This window comes from Tauraco erythrolophus, chromosome 9 (genome assembly GCF_009769465.1).
Source record: "Tauraco erythrolophus isolate bTauEry1 chromosome 9, bTauEry1.pri, whole genome shotgun sequence".
Classification (NCBI taxonomy): Eukaryota; Metazoa; Chordata; class Aves; order Musophagiformes; family Musophagidae; genus Tauraco; species Tauraco erythrolophus.
The window spans coordinates 4,164,724-4,183,661 of NC_141473.1; the positions used below are offsets into that span (position 1 = coordinate 4,164,724).

An 18,938-nucleotide genomic window follows, 5' to 3' on the forward strand; every position below is an offset into this window, starting at 1 on the left:
TTCCTTCTGCTTGCAGGTATTCGCCCTCAGATCATGAACGGCCCCATGCACCCCCGGCCCCTGGTGGCGCTGCTGGACGGGAGGGACTGCACGGTGGAGATGCCCATTTTGAAGGACTTGGCGACGGTTGCATTCTGTGACGCACAATCAACTCAGGAGATTCACGAGAAGGTAACGTGAGCTGCGAGGGCGCGGGCCGGGCTGGCAGCGGGGTGCTCTGCCCTTCCGAGTCTTCCGGAGCAAAAAGTGCACAAAGCTGCCCTTGGTTGATCAGCAGATAACAGATAACACCAACAGAAGTCACTGCAGATTAAAATTCAGCGAGGCTGTTGCAAAAGCCAGATGTTATTTTGGAAAAAAAAAATGCCACCTTATCTCTTAGCATCACCTTTTTTACATCAGTATTATTAACGTGTCTCATTTTTTTGAAGTCTGCTTGCTCGGTGGAGCAGTAACAGCACTCTGCACCTCCCTGGGGTGCAGTGCAGTTGCTCTGGCTTTGCTACCACCATCCTGCACTGCACATGTTGGGTCTCTTCGGGTGCTGGCTGCACCTCAGCAGCTCCCTTCTCCCCAACAGAGAGCAGGTGAGGTTTGGGCAGCGTGCAGGCAGATCCGTGCAGTGCGGATGTGTGTTTCTGCTTGAAAGCTTCACTAATTTTAAATACTTGTTTTAAGATTGTGCACATTTAGATAACTCAAATGAGGTTTGAAGGGATCAGAAATCACGTTCAGAATCTGGGAGAAAGAGCTACAAATAGCATCAGTGCTGATCTTTGCACTGCTTCACATATTAAATGCGTTTTTTTATGAGACATTGATAAATGAGCCAGTCTTGGATAGTTTGGATAGGTCTTGGGTTTCCAGAGCACTGAGGTAGCTTACGGTGAGCACTAACGAAGGTTTGAATCTTCATTGAAGGGGATGAAGTACCGCCTCCCGCAGAGCTTTTTAGGTACTCTTGGAAAGACACAGAAAAGGTTAATGTGAACAGTGTGAAAGGTACTTGAATTTCCAACGTGTAAAAGAAGGTTGAGGAGTTACGAGTGACACACGGTCATGTTCAAAAATAATAGATACTGCTGTAAAACCTATTTCCTTTTTGAAAGCAGAATTAGTGCTGGTTGGAAGCAGAGGGATTAGCAGATAACTGCCTGGAAAAGGGTCCAGGTGAGCCACTGGCTCAGTTTTCCTCTGTCTTGCCCAGATGTAACATAATAATTTTCAGGTATCTCTCCAGTCTGTTCCCAAAGAGGATGACCTTGGTGTCCATGGGTCACACCTCTGATGGTTTTGGTGACACCTGGAAGTGTTGGCTTGCACCGTGCCTGGATCAGATAGTAGGTCAGCAGTAAAAATGAACAATTTACTGTGGAATATTCCTGATCAGGAGCTGCAGGCGTCCCCTCCAGGTGTCCTGGTGGCTCCTGACGTCTCTGTTCTGTTCCAGGTATTAAATGAAGCTGTTGGGGCGATGATGTACCACACCATCACGCTGACTCGCGAAGATCTAGAGAAGTTCAAGGCCTTACGGGTCATTGTTCGAATAGGCAGTGGCTACGACAACATTGACATCAAAGCTGCAGGGGAGCTTGGTAGGTCTCAGCTCTGCACCTCGATTCCCTCCCACATCCCTCCAAGTCTTTAAAATCAGCACAAGTACCTGCTGCTTCTGGGGGACCATGCTGGCAAAGTGGAGTTGCAGGCAGGACCTCCCAAAGGGGATTGATTCAGCCCTTAAAATCACAGGTGCCACTTACATTTTTTTACATGTAGAGAATATTGTTGCAAGAAAACTTGACCATGAAGTAAACAAAACGGTGCAGTTTTAGAAGGCAGTTTTTAGGCTCATACTATGTTAAAACTGCCCCATCTGAGTCCCTCGTTCCCACACTGTCCCTAATTCCAGGTACCCACTTGCACTGATGGATATTTGTATGGCTGTTCTATTTCTGGCATGGGAGAGTTCATCTAGCTTTAGAAAAATTGGAGGAAGGGTGTTTTATTGTATTTTGTTGAGCAAGATTAGACTCTTGATCTGAGCTGGTTCTCACACCGCCGGGGAGGCGACGTGTTGGATGGTGGAGCAGGAATTGTGCGTTGGGTTGTTGCTGCCTCCTTTGCTGTCTCATCAAAGGTGCCTCAGGAACTTGAAAAAAAGATTTCCTGGGGGTGCATGTTACGTGGGCTGCTAAAATACGGAGGGTCACATTGTCAGGAAAGAGCTCCTACCTCCAGCTGTGGGATTTTTCTGCACACTTGGGTTTTGGGGATGCGTGCAGGCTGCGTGGCGTCGCTGTCGGACGGTGCTGGGGCCACCCGATTTCCATACTGGTTTGGATGGTCACAGAGACCTTTGGCAATCGGCACACTCCCAACTGGGAGAGCTTAACTGTAGCTGTGATTTTTAGCAGCTGAGTTACAGCGGGTTTTGATCATCTGATCCCAAGATTCAGTCTATCAAGCAGGCCTACAATAGTGTTTAGGATATCTTGTATTAAAGGTTATCTCTGGGGAAGTGAAGAATTACAGCCATTTCACGTGAGCCATTTTACAAGGATAATTGCAATAAGAGAGTTTCAAATAGTCATTCCTAAAAAAGCAATTCTCAATATAGTGAATTATTTTTTTTCGAGGAGAACAGTGTCTTCTCAATGTAATGGTTTCTTCGTGTTTTTAACTCTTATTGTTATTATCCATTATAGCAATGTTCTGAGGCTTTGAACATCAAGAAAGGAAAAATATAACGAATAAAGTAATGGGATACTGCAGTATAATCCTTCTTTTTATACTTGGCAAATTGGGTGGCCAAATGATGTGGTTTCGAGTAGAAAATGTAATGACTACCCACAAATGTAGCGTAAAGTTTAATTGGTACTGCTTTCCATAAGGTAGTTTTTAAACCGTGCAGTCAATAAATGACCAGTGTCTAAACATGGTGCCTGCGCCTCGCTGGCCGGGCTGCTGGGACCAGTTTTGACCCACTAGAAGACACCCCCAGAACAAGATGCTGGTGGTGAACCGTCCGCTGTGGGTATTTAACCCCCAGCGCTGACAGCTCCTGCTCCTGGGGGCACCAGAGTAAATAACAGCGTAAGAAGCTCATGGGAAAGGCAGCTTGGGGTCATCCATCTCCTTAAACAAGTGGTGCAAGAGAAAAGGGACACGTGCTGGCAGGGTTGGTGATGGGGCCCCTCGGCGGAGCTGCAGGCTGATGGGGAGCGCTGCCGGGGCCACCCATCGCCCTCCAGCCTTCTTGTCTCTTCTCTTCCCTCGTCCACAACCACGGCTTCTGCCTACCAATGGGCAGGAGCAGTTGCCTGATACTTAAAACTGTGGTCTTCCTGGGAAACCCTCCCTCCTCCTTCGTTAGGGTCTTGGGCAGGCGGTCAGTATGGTTTCTGGGCTGCACTCAAGTTGCCGAGGTACATCAGAAGTTCCCTTTGTGCAAGAAAAATGAGAAAAGGAGAGAGCATCAGCTTTAGGAGCTCATGGGCACCACAGCATCGTGTCCCCGTCACCTGAAAGGGAGAGGAGGCAGACAGGCATTGGGGGTTGGTTGGCAGTGGGTTTTTTCTCTCTGTAGGGTCAGTCAGTTTTCTCCCAGTTTCTGTAGGTCTTTTAATCAGCCACAGGGTGGAAAACCCAAAGGCCCTAGCCCAGTAAAGCACTCAAATACACGTCCATCTTCCAATGTGTGTTTGAAGCACATTGAATCCGGTGGGATACAAGCATGTGCTGAATAGCCGTGGAACGAAGCACACCCTTACACACGGATCCAGAGCCTGGACAGGGCAGTGGTCGGGGAGGTGTCTTCTGTGAACTTAGTAGTTGCAGCTCCAAGCAGGGACAGGGCAGTTCAAAATGAACCCTTTGTGGCAAAGGAACAAAAGGTCCGTTATCGGGCCAGGGCAGGGGTGTGCGGCGGTGGTGCCGTGGTGGGAGAGCTGCTCCGGCACGAGTCTTGACTGTTTGAGCTGACTGATTGATTCAAGTCGACTGTTTTGGTTGGCACTTGTTGGTGGACGGGGAAGCTGGCCCTGCCATGGCAACCTGGTGCACCAACTAGATGATCTTTGAGGTCTTTTCCAACCCTAACCAAATTATTGCTCCCTAAATAATTTAACAGTTGAACAGGCTTATTGTGGAAGAGGAGTGACTTCTGCCAGTGCGGTTCGATTCGCTTTGAGGGTGGATTAGACTAAACAAGAACACGACTTTCTGTTGCAAAACAAACCTTTGTGCCTGGAGTTCCTCCTGCGTAGCTATCGCCTCCGAAATCTGCACTTGTCCTTACTCCAGAGAGATGCCAAGGCGCAGGGCACCCTCGAGCATTACTCTGGCTTTTGCAGAGATTTCAGGCTGCTGTACCTAAACCATGCACGTCCTTGGAAAACGTTACTCCAGATGCTTAAAAAAGTGCTGGACTGGTTGGGTGATGCAGAGGTGAAGAGCCAGGAGCCCCTCAGCTTTGCTGTGGGGCGGGTGGCCGGAGCTGCCCGCCCTGAGCCACGGTTGTGTTTTGTGCCTCTGCAGGAATCGCCGTCTGCAACATCCCCTCGGCCGCCGTGGAGGAGACGGCCGACTCCACCGTCTGCCACGTCCTCAACCTCTACCGGCGAAACACGTGGCTCTACCAGGCGCTGCGGGAAGGCACGCGGGTGCAGAGCGTGGAGCAGATCCGGGAGGTGGCCTCCGGCGCCGCCCGCATCAGGGGCGAGACGCTCGGCCTCATCGGCTTCGGTACGTTGGCGAGGGGCAGGCAGCGTGCGAGCCTTGGAGGAAGGCTCAGCACCACTTCACTGCCCTGGGAAGGACCTAAAATGAGCGTTTTTAAAACCAGAACCACCCCAGTGGATCGGTGTGAAGTAGGGAGAACATCTTATGCTGATTTTTTGGGGAAGGAGCTGTACTTTGTGAGCCTTGGCTGAGTCCTTGGAGGAGGGCTGGTGAAACCAGGCGGTGCCCCAAGAGGGACCACACCTGGTAGTGCTGCTGTCCTCTCCCGAAAACCCCATCCCTGAGCCACAGCTACACCAACCTGCCTCTTTCTGAGCCATCCTGCCCTGCATGGTGGCAGGGCTGCCTAAAACAAAGTTTGTCTTCAGTTCACCTGTAGCTATAGTTTCAGCATCAGAGGTAGCATCAGCACCTCTGCTGGTGGCCCTGTTGGACATCCCTTTTGGGAGCAAAGTCCAGCCATCCTAAGATGGTTCTGAAGGTGTGTCCAGGCAGCAGAAACTCACCCAGCACCTGGTGACCAGAGGCACCCAAAGTGAAGAAACTTGAGCAGAGGAGATATTGGGGAGGTGTCAGTTTAGGGCACGGTTCTGGCTGTGCCATGGGCTTGTGCCCCCCCAGCAGCTGGAGGGGTGCTGCCAGTGAGGGACCGCTGCCCAGGAACCAGACCGTGAGCACCACAGCCTTAGTTCCACTCGCTTTCCGTGCAGCACCATTTTTCCCCACTTGCTTCACACCGTTGTCCTGCAAAGCCCTGAGCTAATTAGAGCAAAAAGCTGGCGTATGAGCGTGTCTACATGGGGAAACTGAGGCAAGGCAGTGGCTGGGGTTAAAGCAGGAGACCTGGGTTAGCCCAGGTCTATCTGGCAGGAGCAGGGTGAGGGCAGCAGCAGCGCGTGCCCAGCTGTGTGCCGACAGCTGGATGTCCATGCAGGCACCTGGCTGATGTCCCATGGTCAACCGTGCATTGCTGGTGCACTGGGACAGCGCGAGGTGTGTGCAGGCGCGGGGGGGACGTTGCTCTGCACCACTAACCAGGCACGCTCTGACCTGCCGCACCGCTGGTAGCTGGAAAAATTAACGGATAAATAAATAACTGAGGCTTGGCACGTGGAGCCTGCGCAGCCCTCGTGGTGGGGACGGGCCAGGGGTCTCCAGCAACACCACAGACGTTCCTCCCCAGCACAGCACTGTAGTAGCCCTTTGCTTCCAAGCCACGACAGTTGTCCTCGTCATGCCCAGTTAACCAGCCGTTCAGTGAGAAGCTGAAAAACCCATCGCAAACAAGTTGTCTAAAAGAGGTGGTGCTTTTCTTGTTTCCTTTTTTGGCTTTTCTTGGTAGACACAGCACCGTGGAGGATTGTTTCTCTGCAGTGTCCAGAGCTGCACATCGATGGGGCTGAGCCACACGTTGTGCCTTCCCCACCAGACCTGTATGGCCACAGGTTGTGCCACGTGTTCGAATGGCCATGAGCCAGTGGGTGCCCAGTGACCTCACTCTTCGTTTTATTTGAATTTTTTTTTTTTTCATTTTAACACAAGCATCTCACATTGGCTACAGCTGAGCACAGCCCTCCCTGTGCAAGGCGGTGTGGGTTTGCCCTCCAGCCAGCATCCCTTCAGGGGCTGTCTGGGGAGCCCAGGAGGTTCCACAGGACCCCCATGGCAGTCCCTGGGTCAGATTGGGGTCAGGCCATGGGGAACCTCAGCCACGTGGAGCTTGGGCCGTGAGAATCAGGTAATTTACCCCCTTCTCTTTCCTTCACACCCAGGTCGCACTGCGCAGGCGGTCGCGGTCCGAGCCAAGGCATTCGGCTTCAACGTGATATTTTATGACCCGTACCTCCAGGACGGGATAGAGCGGTCCCTGGGAGTCCAGCGAGTCTACACGCTCCAGGATCTGCTCTATCAGAGCGACTGTGTCTCCTTGCACTGTAACCTTAACGAACATAACCACCACCTTATCAACGACTTCACGATTAAGCAGGTAATTTGCCTCGCGTGCACGGCCCAGGAGAGCGCTCTGCTCTTCAGCGGGTGAGCCCCAAGGGTTGGGGCTGCGTTGGCTCCCTCTGTGGTCACGGCCACAGCAAGCCAGTGCCTTGGTGCCCACAGGCTACCTCCAGAATAGCTGGTCGCACCCAACAGCCCATCCATCTCCCCACGGTGTTTACCAAGGGGTAGCAAGCTACCAGGTAAGCGAGCCCTCTGCTCCCGCGGTGCGGAGGCGACGGCAGGAGCAGGTTTTGTTTGCCAATACCAGCCAGAGCTGAACTTTCCATATAAAACCCATGTGCACCGGGATGGGGATTGCTCTGGGGCAGGAGCACAGCTGCTCAGCACGAAAAGCGGGGTGCAGTCCCAGCCGGAGGCACCCCGGGGTGCCCACGGCTGTGTCAGGGCAGGGGTAGGACTGGGTCACTGTGCTGAGCTCACTCTCATCTCTCTTTCTCCCTGGTTGCCACCAGATGAGGCAGGGAGCGTTCCTGGTGAACACGGCACGTGGGGGGCTGGTGGACGAGAAGGCCTTAACTCAAGCCCTGAAGGAGGGACGGATACGAGGGGCTGCGCTGGACGTGCACGAGTCTGAACCGTTTAGGTAAAGCTCTGGCTTTTTCTTGGGTTGCCGTCCGTAGCGGCGCGTCCACGGGCTACACAGCACCCACACGCCTTGTCACGCAGTGGCGGCGGTGGGGACAGTCCTGCTGGTCTGAGAAAAGGCCACGGCACCTGGCAGCATCCATCGGGCGTGGGCTGGCACTGAGGGTACAGGTGTTCAAAGGGACACTGGCAGCTTGCAGCAAGAAATCAGCCTGGGTGTTTTTTTTTAAAAAAAAGCTCTTGCTAGTGCAAGAGAACAGATTTACTGTGTGAGTGTTGGATGTTTTTGCCCACAGGCTGCTGCTAGCTAGGAAGGGGCTTGGTTGTAAGTGAGAGTGTAGCTACACTCCTCGCAGAATGGGGATGGAGGTAGTACCACTGATTTACTTGCGTTTTCAGAAGCAACTGAGAAATTCAAAAGCATGTGCTCCTACAGAGGGGAAACCCCCATGGCCACCCCCTCCCACCCTGTGCTGGGTGACCCACAGCCTCTCCCCACATCCCCACGCTGCTGCAGAGACCCCCGAACATTTATTCCCATGGGAGCGTTAAGACCAACCACCCAATAAGTTGGGTTTTCAGCCCTGTTGTTAATTCTTCGGTGCCTTTTCAGTTTGTAGCCTGCATTGGAGCTGTGCTTCCTCCCCAGCACTTCTGTGCCCGTTTCAAGCTGGCAGGACCCTGTCAGGCTCCCTCCAGCCCAAGTGCCACAGATGAGGGGCTGGGGAAGGAGGCTTGCATATGCATGGGGCAGGCCACAAGCCTTTTGCTGATCATAACATCTTTCATTCTCCCTTTAAACATTGATTAATCTTTCTTTCTTTCTTTTCCTGCTGCTCCCAGTTTTGCTCAAGGCCCCTTGAAAGATGCTCCTAATTTAATCTGTACTCCACACACTGCTTGGTACAGCGAGCAGGCGTCACTAGAGATGAGAGAAGCTGCTGCTACTGAAATACGGCGTGCGATCACAGGTACCCAGCCCATGGAGAAGCTGGAGTTAGCTCCCATGTGCGCCTGGAACGTGAGCCAGGAGGGAATGTGAGCCAGGAGGCGCAGAGATGGGGCTTCACCTTGCCCCTGTGTCAGCAGGAGACTGGAAAAGGGGTCCAAGCCTGATTTTCTTCCCAGCAAAAGAGCTGAGAAACCCAACTTTACTTTTCTGTCATTTGGGCATGTTTGTGGTTGGGTGGGGGGTTTTGTTTGTTTTTTAAATCAATGGGGCAATTGTGCAGCATGGCAAAGACTTATCTGTGACTGGGAAGGAAAGGACAGCAAAGCAATAACTGCTGCCCCTTTTGCTAACCCGAAAAGAGGGTGCAGACCATAGCCAACCACATGCCAAAATCAAATCCCAAAGCAGTGAAGGCACCTGTGTCCAACTCTTTACTGTAACTGAGCTCTCTCCAAGACAGTCAGCATGATACTCCAGCAAATCAGTGGTTCTCTTGTCCTAAAAATTGGCCCCCTTGTCAACATGGAAGGTGTAGCTTCTGAAAGCAGTGGGCTCAAGGGAACAACTTCCCTGAAAGCAGAGTTGGGACTTAGGGCAGCAAACTGGTCTCCAACCCTGCACCCCAGGACAGCCAAAAACGTCCTCCTGAAACAAGGGATACAGGATTCCCACATCTATTCCCCACCCCGGCCTTTATACTAAAAATATAGTGAAATGGAAAAATTGTAGCTTATTATTAGATGGTGATAAAGCTAGGACTTGCCTGACATACTTACCTTTATTGCCAACTCCAGGGCGCATCCCAGAAAGCCTAAGAAACTGTGTGAACAAGGAATTCTTTGTCACAACAGCTCCGTGGTCAGTAATAGATCAGCAAGCAATTCATCCGGAGCTCAATGGTGCCACGTACAGGTAAGCCGGAGAAGAGGCCTGTCGCGACAGCGGGTTCCCCTGCAGAGGTGGCAGGAATTTGGGATTCCGGCTACAAAGCGCCATGAAAGCCCAAACAACAACTTCTGTATTGGCTCAGGCGGCGACTGCGAGGTCCCCCTCCCTGGGGACCAGTGGTCACATCGCTGGGATTACTAATGCTGGTTGATTTAACCATGGGATTGTAAAGCCTCCCATCTAGAAAGCCTTCATGGCACGGCTTCTCCGGAAACGGCAGGACCCCCAGCCCCATAACCGAGCAGAACATCACTTCTCAGCTGAAGAAGCAATTGCAGATTTGCTCTGCACGTCTGTCCATGAGCCTGGCCCAGCTTGTGGGTTAATGAGCCAGGGTGAAAACTCCAAATATAGGTCCAGAGTCAAGTGGCCTAATTTCCACCTAAATCCCTGAGATTAGGGTTATTTATTGCCCCACTTCAGACAGCTCAAAGCACACTGATAGGGAGACATTAAGCATGAGGACTCAGATGGAGCATGGGCAGCCTTCAGCATATCCCTGTTGCCAAAAATACTCTGAGATACAAAAAAAAAACCCCACAGGGCACTTCAGGTCACGTTACAGGGCAGAAGCAGGCAGGAGTGCATCCAGCAGCAGAGCCCTTGAGAGGGCACGGCCCCGAGCCAGGCACGTGCCACGGCCCTGCACGCTCACAACTGCCTGCAGGTCACAGGCAGCGATTGCTCGCTTGGACCAGCAGCATATGCAGACTGGAATATCCAAACCGGGTGAAAGCCTCCCCCTTGGTCCTGCTCCTGCCTGCTCCGGGGCACGTGGGCAATGCCATTAGCCTGGGGACAAGCCTTGGCTTCTCAGCTTAACCTCTGCCTCTGCAAGGTGCTTCATCCTTGCTAAGCTCCTCAGGAGCTGCGGCCCCGGTGCCCCCGCAAGCTGGCAACTGGGGTCAGCTCAGCACCTTCACGGGCAGGTGAAAACTCCATTCCCCTCCCGGCTTCCCCCTCTGCCTTTCCCTAAGGAGATGGCAGCAGCGGAAAAGTGCTTGTGTGTTGGTCCAACAGACCTCAAGGGTTTTGGCCTTGTTGCCCCACATCACATCTTCACTGTGGACAGCTCAAGAAATTATCATTTCTTCTCCTTTCTCAAACTCAGTGTCATTTCTTGGAATATGTATAAGTCACCCTGCTTCTTGAAAGGGAGACGGACTAAATCCAGCCCAAATTTCAGCTGTCCTCTCTGGTTACATGAGGAAGATGCAGCTCACCTTCCACAGAGGGACCACGTACAGAGCAGGTGCAGGTGTGCAGAGGCGTTCACACACAGAGAGGATTTAAATCAGCATGCTACCGTTCAGGGCTTCAGAGAGCATTCAAGATGATTCCTGACCCAGTTTTTCAAGAGAAAGGCTTTCTTACGTTCAACCAGCAGTTGGAAGGTACAGAACAAGATGTGGTCCCAGTATCCAGCCTGTACCCCCCACCATGGTTGTGCAGGACTGTTTATAGCTGATACAGAATTACCCAAAGGCCAGTCCAGAGCTCTGGAGGAAGAGCTGCAGGAAAGAAAGTCCAACAGTAAAAAAGAACAGGGAAAGAAGCAGAAGAGCAGATGGAAATCAGCGTCAGGAAGGCAGAGCAGTGTCACAGGCGCGGGGACAACAGCCACCACCCCTCTGTGCTCATCGGGCGCTGCACTGGGGTGTACAGAAAACAAAATAGTGGTGCAGAAAGGGAGCGGACGGGTTCCTGAGAGCACTGAGCAGTACATGCTCTTCAGCTCAGACGCCACTTCTGGTGTCCAGTGAATGAGCTGTAAAAAAAAAAAAAAAAAAAGTAAAACTCACTCCCAGAGAGGATTACGGCATCAAGCGCAGCTTTTTTTTGGAAAAACACTCCCAAAGCAAGTGACTTCAGTTTCAAACAAAGGTTTCAGTTAATTGAAATCTTCTAGGAAACACTGGCTCTGACCCAGGGGGTGTACGCTCGGCTGTCCCCGCCGCAGGATCAGGGCCGTGTCCTCCAGGGATAACAGAAAAGCAATGTTCTCCTGGTGAGAAGAGTCTGGGTAGCTGGCTGGAGTTTATTTATACTGGGTGTTTTCTTCTCACACAGCTGATGGGCAAAATTACTTGTCTCCTCACGCAGTTAAGCACCAGGAAGTTGCTACTATATGTCACGACATCACATCTCTAGTCTGTACTTCTAGTATTAGAAGTGTCAAGTTCAGGCAAACAATGCAATAAAGGTTTAAGAATAATTTGACTTCATGTAAGATACCTTGGTAATTAATAGCAAATATTGACTCTATCATCATCTTCCTCATCTCTCATCACTGGAGCGCTCAGGGTTTTTACACATGTGAGCACGTACGCTGTGTAGATAAACCATGTTTCCTCTCCTTTTAAAGCATTAAAGGCTCATCAAGTGGTGCCCGCACTCAAATACTGTCACAACATGCTCAGGGGTTAAAAACAACAACAAAAAAAACCCATCAAAAATCTCCACTATGGGCAGAAACAATTTTTGTTGCAAAGTCGGTGCGATGCTTTTGGTTGCACATCGCTACTTGGAGCTTGGGCATTGCGCCTACCCCAGTGCGAGCTGCAGAGAATTCCGAGCACAAGGAGTGCCCCTTCGGAGGCCACAGCGCCAGCATCCATCGCCACGACCCTTAGTGCTTCTGCACGAGGGGGAGATGAAGCTGCAGCGGGGAGGGGGGGGGAGGAGGGTCATGTATGTGAAAGGAAAACCAGCAGTTTTGACCCAGAGCAGCACTGGTTTAACGTTGAGCTGTCCGTTGTCATTTAAAAGAAAAAATGAACTCAGCTCTGGTAGAGAAGTGGAATCTCCTTCCTGCTCGTGTTCTCCAGAGCCTCTGGAATGGTGTTGGGTGATTTGTGCTGTCCGTGGCCCGCTCTGACCTGACAAACTGCCTCTCTCTGTCCCCTCTCCCAGGTATCCCCCTGGGATGGTGAGTGTCGCACCGGGAGGAATACCGGCAGCTATGGAGGGCATCATTCCCGGAGGCATCCCTGTTACTCACAATCTTCCCACAGTGGCGCATCCTTCCCAAGCTCCATCTCCTAACCAGCCCACAAAACACGGGGACAACAGGGAACATCCCAACGAGCAATAGCAGATAATTTAAAAAAAAAAAAAAAAAAAATCACTCAATAAACTTGGGACCAAGAGACATTGGAAAAGAAGTTATACATGAACTAAAAAAAAGAATTTGATACGAAATTTGTAATGTTGATTTTGGACAGACGCATCATTGATGTTCCAGTGTTAACAACAAAGCGATACCAGTCAAGACTGGGGAGAAGCCCTGAAGAAGGCACCTGCTCACTGAAGCGCTGAAAACTAGGATGTGATACTTTAATGAGCAACTTCTGTTATTGTGTGTTAAGTTTCCTTCATCTGTGCATCAATCACATGAATAAAAATAGATATTTTTCTTTTCCCCCCCTCGATTCCTTGGGAAGGACAGGGCTTCTGCACCTGCTTTCAAACCATTGCAGTAAGCAATCCTTACAGAGTTAACATAGAAATGTAAGAGGAAACCATTATGTGGCTTCAGCCCTTTCCTTACTCTTGCATCTGGTTACCTCTTCTAACAGGAGGCATCAGTACTGGCTTAGAAGTGGAAGAAAAATTAATAATAATAATAATCCTTTTTGCAGTCTCACAGGGCCAGTGACACGTAACAGAAGTTCTCCTGCCAGGTTTTAAGTTCTAACCATCCCAGCCGGGATCCGTGGGATGGGGAAGGCAGAAAGGGCTCCTGGCAACGGCCGCTGACCTCCCCGGCTAACGAAAAAAAACCAAACTGCCAGTCTCTTCTCTGCCCAATACACTGAATAAAGTAGCTGTGCATTCACCTACGCCCTGCAATGATGCAAGAAAAAAAAAAAAAAGAAAAAAAAAGAAAAAAAAAAGAGAAGAAAATATTAAGTTTCACACACTATTTGTACTCAAATATATTTTCTCAGTTTTAAATCTGCAGCTATTTTATCAAGTGGAAAAAGTCTTGAGCTGGAAAGGGTTCAAGAATAATGTTGCATTTCCTTATGTCTCAGGAAACACTTTTTATGGTAACTTGTCAGACTGTCTATGAACAAAACCCACTTTTTTAGACATTGATAAAAGTCTTCTTTTCTTCACGTGATATTTTATACAAGAACACTTCAAAACGTGTTATTAGATGTGACTGATTTTAACAAATCCTATTAGATTTGTATCAACTAGTTACATGTTATATTCATAGTCTTTTGTGAATCATCGCCTTTTTGTTTTTAAAAAGATGGCCTATTTTGAGCCTTTGTATGGGTACATTCCTGTTTCTGTGACAAAAAAAAATCTTAAGCTGTCCCAAACAGAAAAAAAAAACAAACAAAACCAATGGCTATCAGAAGTATGTTTTGTTTTAGTGTGTTACCGTTACTGTATTTGTTTATTGTAAAGGTGGACATTTAGCGTTCAGTGCAGTTTTCAATAAAAAGTGATAAAATTTCTATAATTTCTGAAAGGTAAGAGCTCTCGCTGCAGTCTGACTGATGCTTTTAAGTTGAAGACACCGAGAACCTGCAGTAAGGTGGTACAGACACACAGCTCCCATCACACCGTGCCCTCCTCTGAAACCCAATGTGGTTTCGCAGCGGAGCTCAGGTGAGTCGAGTCTGACTTGGGCACCTCTGGCACTCCAGCAGCAGCGGGGACATGCCCGTGTCACGGGCAGCAGAAGGGTGACGCTTGAAGAGCACCATGACTGGCATCGGGCCAGGGTCTGTCCGTGGTGTCCTGCAGTAGCCTCCGAGAAACGCAGCAGAAACTGTGTGCAGGGCACGCTGGCTGATTTTTGGTTCCTGCCCAGACTTTCAGTGGTGCCATCCATACGCTGCAAACTTACTTATAATTTGTGAATATTTAAAATCAAGTGGGACGTTACGTGCAGCCAGGGTGGCAAAAGATGGCTGTGGTTTCTGTGAAGCTACCAAGGCAGCTACACCTCAAGCGACGTTTGTTGCACACACTCAAGAAACTTTGCGTTCAAAGCGCTAGGGAACAAAGCTGACAACTTTGTGGAGGTTTGCTGTGGAGGTGCTGGCAGCTTCCAGCCTCGCTAGGCAAAAGGCTCCTCCTTTTGTTTCCACCCTTTCACATGGCATCAGAGTGCCTGCACACATGGGGCAAAGAGCTTGCTCTGGAAAGGGACTAAAAAGGGCTGAAAGCAAAAAGCATCTCAGTTACAAAACTCTGTATTTTGTTTGCTTTAAATTAAACTGAATAGTAACTAGTTACCAGCTCCAAACACGTTTAAAAAAAAAAAAAAAAGAGGTCACCTTTCATAGATGAACGACCGCTCTGTCAGTGATCAACACAGCACACCAGTGACTATCCATGGCCACCACAAGAAACCAGGAGGCTACAACAGGTTAGTTACAGAGAAAAGTGTTTGGTAAACACTGAAATGACGGTAAAAACCATGAGGAAAACGTTTAATTGACGTTAAGGTTTAGAGTTGGTTTAAAAATAAAGTAGCTTTGGTACTTCCACTTGTTTTTAAATAAGCAGTTGCACCCCAGATGGGTGCAAGTAGCTCCCTGTGAAGCAGGACCTCGTGCACTGGTGGTTCCTCGTGCACCCGCTGCCAGCAGTGGACTCCACACCAGAACAGCGAGAGGCTTCGCTCAGACCCTACGGAGAATGGCAAACGCTGTGGTTCTCATCCAACACCCAACCTCCCTCTCAGCCAAAACCAAGGATGGATGCGACCACAGGCAGACAGCTTCTACTGCAGTGCTACGAGCTCCACAAGAGGAGGAATTAAGAGGTCCTGCGGGTTACAAACAAAAGGACACGTTTTAGGGAGACTGCAGTTTGAGAAGTTCTCCTCCGTGGGTGGGTTTCAAGCACCAGCGAAACAGGCAGCAGATCCACGGAAGAGCATCATCGCAATCAAGATACGCCAAAGCACCACACTGCAACTCTGGAAATGGAAAATTATTGGGCAAAGAAACGGGAGGTAAACAGTTGTGGCTGAAGATTCATGCCGTTACTTTGTGCTGTTGTCACACTCGAGGAAGGCAGGCAAGGAGTCCTTCCACTGATGACAGATGTCAGAGTAGCTTAAAGCAGCAGCCTGAAGACAACAGACACTGAATAAAACCTAAAAAAAAAAGGGGTTAAGGGAAGTTACTGAACGAAAGGGGAAAAAGAAAAAGCAGCAGTTACACAAGGGTCTCTAAACGCACACAAACCCGTTTTGTTAATGGGGTAAACACCATCTAGTAATATTTGCCATAAGCCATGCAGCAGAACTTTGGAAGAATCCAGAATTACTAAATTTTAATATATTAAAAACAAAAGAAATACAGGGATTTTCACTGAGGAATTCATAAATAAAACCAGAAAAACCGACCAGATGTAAAGGAGGTAGCAATGAAAAGCCAAGTTCTGTGCCAGGAAAGCACGTGCTACTGCGAGCAATAATATGAGGAAAAGAACACCAAGAAACCCAATTTTATAGACCTGCTTGGGCCAAAGAGCAGAACTCGCTGACAAGCTGCAAGGTAGCGTTTGCAAATTCATCTCAGTATTTGTAAACTTGCAAGTATGGAACTGAAGGAGAGTACCCATGAACATACACTGACCACTGTGCTAGCACAAAGCAGGGGTTGCATCTCTTTAATCTACAGGTACATGAGGTTTGGATTACTTTGATTTTTGAAAAAAAAAAAAAAGACACTTCACCAGTTCCGAAAGGACCTGTGAAGCGTTAACCTGAACATACCATTTTACAGCACATCAGAACAAAACAATAATGATCAAGGAAGCCAAGAGCTCTGAAGTACCAGGACTGTCCTCTCATACCAGAACTAGATAAATGCCGGAGAGCACGGAACATGCTTTTGGAAAACAGCTGAACTGACTGCACGGTGAGCTTCCACTTGCTTTGGGGAAGTGCTGGAGGGGACAGGGGTGGTCGGGCCACAGCGCGGGCTGCCCGCGCACAGCAGCGGGAGGTAAGGAACGGCGTGCTGTCGGATCTGGCTCAAGGTAGACTTTCACATTGGTTATTCTCCCCATGTTACACGGAAGCTTTGCTTCCTTAAACGGAACAGTACTGCGGAAAGCAAAGCAGGGGGATGGTAAAATTCCCTTGAAGTAGCCTACTGACGGTAGGAGCTTATCCTTTTGTCCATTCAAATGGTGGTCTGCGCACGGAAGCGAGTCCTGAGTAAGCTGGGATGGGAATTTACAGCGACCTGGCTACTGAACGAGAGCTTCTGACACTGGCGGACTTAGTCGGGAACGAGAAGGACCTCCAGAAGGGTTACACCACGACAGGTAAACGATGCCAGCAAGCACACGCTGCAGACCAGCTCAGATCATGGAAATTCTCATCCCAGCTTACTCCGCATCCGCTTCCCCTGACAGAAAAGCTTTAAGTCCTTGGCGAGATGGGGCAGAAAAGGATTTCACTGCAAGGGAAGAAAAGGGACAAAGAAAAAAACAAACAAAATTTAGAAAGCAAACTTAAAAGGGGACCATACGCTTGTGAAGAACCTCTTTAGCATCTGCAGTTTGCCTGTTTGGTTCAGGTAAATCACACGTACATTGCAGACAAGCATGCATTCCTTTTCCTGAAAATCTGCGCATGCATCCATCAGAGGAGATGTAATGGCCAAAAAAAGGTGAAGACGTTTCGTAATCAATGGAATCCGTGATGGGAAAATTGCTAAGTTAATACAGTACTTCATAATTTCTATACTTTTGGTGTCGTCACCAAGTTTATGTAGGAGTTGTGCACATTTCAACACCATCTAAGCAGCATTTGGAAGAAAAAGCAGCAAGTTCCTCAGGGTTTCCATAGCTCTCAACTACATAAAAATATGTGCTATGGGGCTTCTTTCCAAATTCTAATTAAAACAATTTCATCTACTGCAAAATTCCTTATTCAACCACCACACCATCAAAAGTGCTTTTCAAGACAACCTGAATTGCACTGTATATGTAAAAACTGGCATTAACCTTTAGTGTTTAAGTGAGATTTTTAGATAAACTTTATCCATTACAGGTTACATGGCTAAAGTTATCAAATATAATAAAATTTCTACTGGAGAATATACTCTGAACTTACAATCTTAGGAACTTACATGAGTTTAAGTATGGCCACATCAATCAACATGCAAGAAATTCCCAGGTTTACATACTGAGATATACATAACACAGTGCTTTTAAAAAAACACTTTTAGCATAGATTCTTCTTTTTAATTAGAACTGCCAAGTGTGTTCTCACTAGATTTAATGACCGAGGAGTAACCCTTTAAAAAGGTGTTTTTTCATTTGCAGCAATGTTTAAGTTGATGAAAGAATAAAGGATAAAATCATATATCGTTTGTATCACAGCAAGATGGAGTTCTGACAATATGAAATTACTCAATCGTGTCCAAGTCCTCAAATTTCACACAGTTTCGTTTAGTATACGCTCACTGGAATAAAATCCCTATGTTTTAGGTCACTTCTCTGAATAAATATTCTTACGTATACTGAAAGGAATCTATTAACTATTAAAGGAAAAAAAACAAAAAACAAAAAACAAAACAACCAACCAAAAAGCCTTTTCAGGAAACAAACCATTCCACTCAATGAAAAATTCAGCTTCTCTTCCAGTTCGTTCCGTGGAGTTTAGACTTTACTATATGGGCACAGCAGTAACTAAAATATTAGTAAAATAGTGAATGTATTTTTTGCTTATGACTTGCTGTGGATATTTTGTGCAAACAAAAAAAACCCTCCCAATCTGACCTGGGCACTAGTGAGATTTCACGTAAAAGGGCCTTTCCTGGAAACATGTCAGAGTATCTAAAGGTGATGCAGAATACCAAGTTCAACTGTAAAAGAATCTTGGAGGGAAGAGAGATCCATCTAGCATGTGCTTTCGTAAGTGCCCTTATTTGAAAAATTTCTTCGCAATAATTAAGATGCTGGTATACTTTTCCTATTACACAACCTTTTACACAACCACATGCGGTACATTTATAGACAGATTTACAATCAGAAAGAAAAATGTTGGGGTTTTTTTGTTTTCTGTCTTGATAATAAAATTAGCTGTTTTTTGTTTCTTTGTTTTTATACAAACTGTAGTCCAGCCCACTTCGCTCTCCTCACGCAGCAGATGAGCTTCTGGACTCTCCCCATGCTGGTCAGAAAAATCCTTTACAGCATGTTTCCTCTCGAATCGGGCCGTTCCACAACGCACTGCTAGAGCACGACGCTAACTCCGGGTCAGACGCTCTGTGCTGGTAGTTTTCTTTTCGATTTCTTCATCCTCATTCATCGTCGTCATCCTCGTCTTCCTCACCGTCGGACAGGGAGGTACAAGGGCGGATCTGCCGGTAGCGATCGAGCCACTTCTCTACCATCTGGGTGACCAGCGGGTGATTGCGCCTTCGAGAGCTTTTCTGCATCGCCACGAGAACCCCTCCCTCTGTCACGCAGCAGTCCAGCCATTCCCGCAGCAGCTTTTCTTGCTGCTCCTCATTGCCTATCTTTGGGGGAGAGAAAACAGGCTGTGCATAAGGCTTGAACAAACCATTTCCAGAAACTTTAAGCAGCCACCTGCGATACTCCAAACCGCCCAGGCTCGGGGAGCGATGCTTCACCGCAGCTGGGAGTCTCCGAAAGCCAGACTGATACAACACTGCGTTTTCAACCAAAATTTGAAGGCTCTGGA

General features: G+C 48.5%; 2 protein-coding genes across 3 annotated transcripts in view; one reads left to right on the forward strand and one right to left on the reverse strand.

The window, feature by feature from the left end:
* CTBP2 (C-terminal binding protein 2) overlaps positions 1-12,343 on the forward strand; it is a 64,530-nt gene extending 52,187 nt beyond the window's left edge. For both annotated transcript variants that reach the window (XM_086616335.1, XM_086616334.1), the window contains exons 2-9: positions 17-171; positions 1,451-1,595; positions 4,537-4,743; positions 6,513-6,727; positions 7,209-7,339; positions 8,185-8,312; positions 9,088-9,205; positions 12,155-12,343. In XM_086616335.1, coding sequence (XP_086472461.1) covers positions 17-171; positions 1,451-1,595; positions 4,537-4,743; positions 6,513-6,727; positions 7,209-7,339; positions 8,185-8,312; positions 9,088-9,205; positions 12,155-12,335 — 1,280 coding nt within the window. In that variant the 3' untranslated portion in view covers positions 12,336-12,343. The remainder of the gene's footprint in view (positions 1-16; positions 172-1,450; positions 1,596-4,536; positions 4,744-6,512; positions 6,728-7,208; positions 7,340-8,184; positions 8,313-9,087; positions 9,206-12,154) is intronic.
* Positions 12,344-14,546: 2,203 nt separating this feature from the next.
* Positions 14,547-18,938, reverse strand: part of ZRANB1 (zinc finger RANBP2-type containing 1) — a 35,574-nt gene continuing 31,182 nt past the window's right edge. The window contains exon 10 of the mRNA XM_009980078.2: positions 14,547-18,753. Within this exon, the coding sequence (XP_009978380.2) occupies positions 18,535-18,753 (219 nt within the window). The 3' untranslated portion in view covers positions 14,547-18,534. The remainder of the gene's footprint in view (positions 18,754-18,938) is intronic.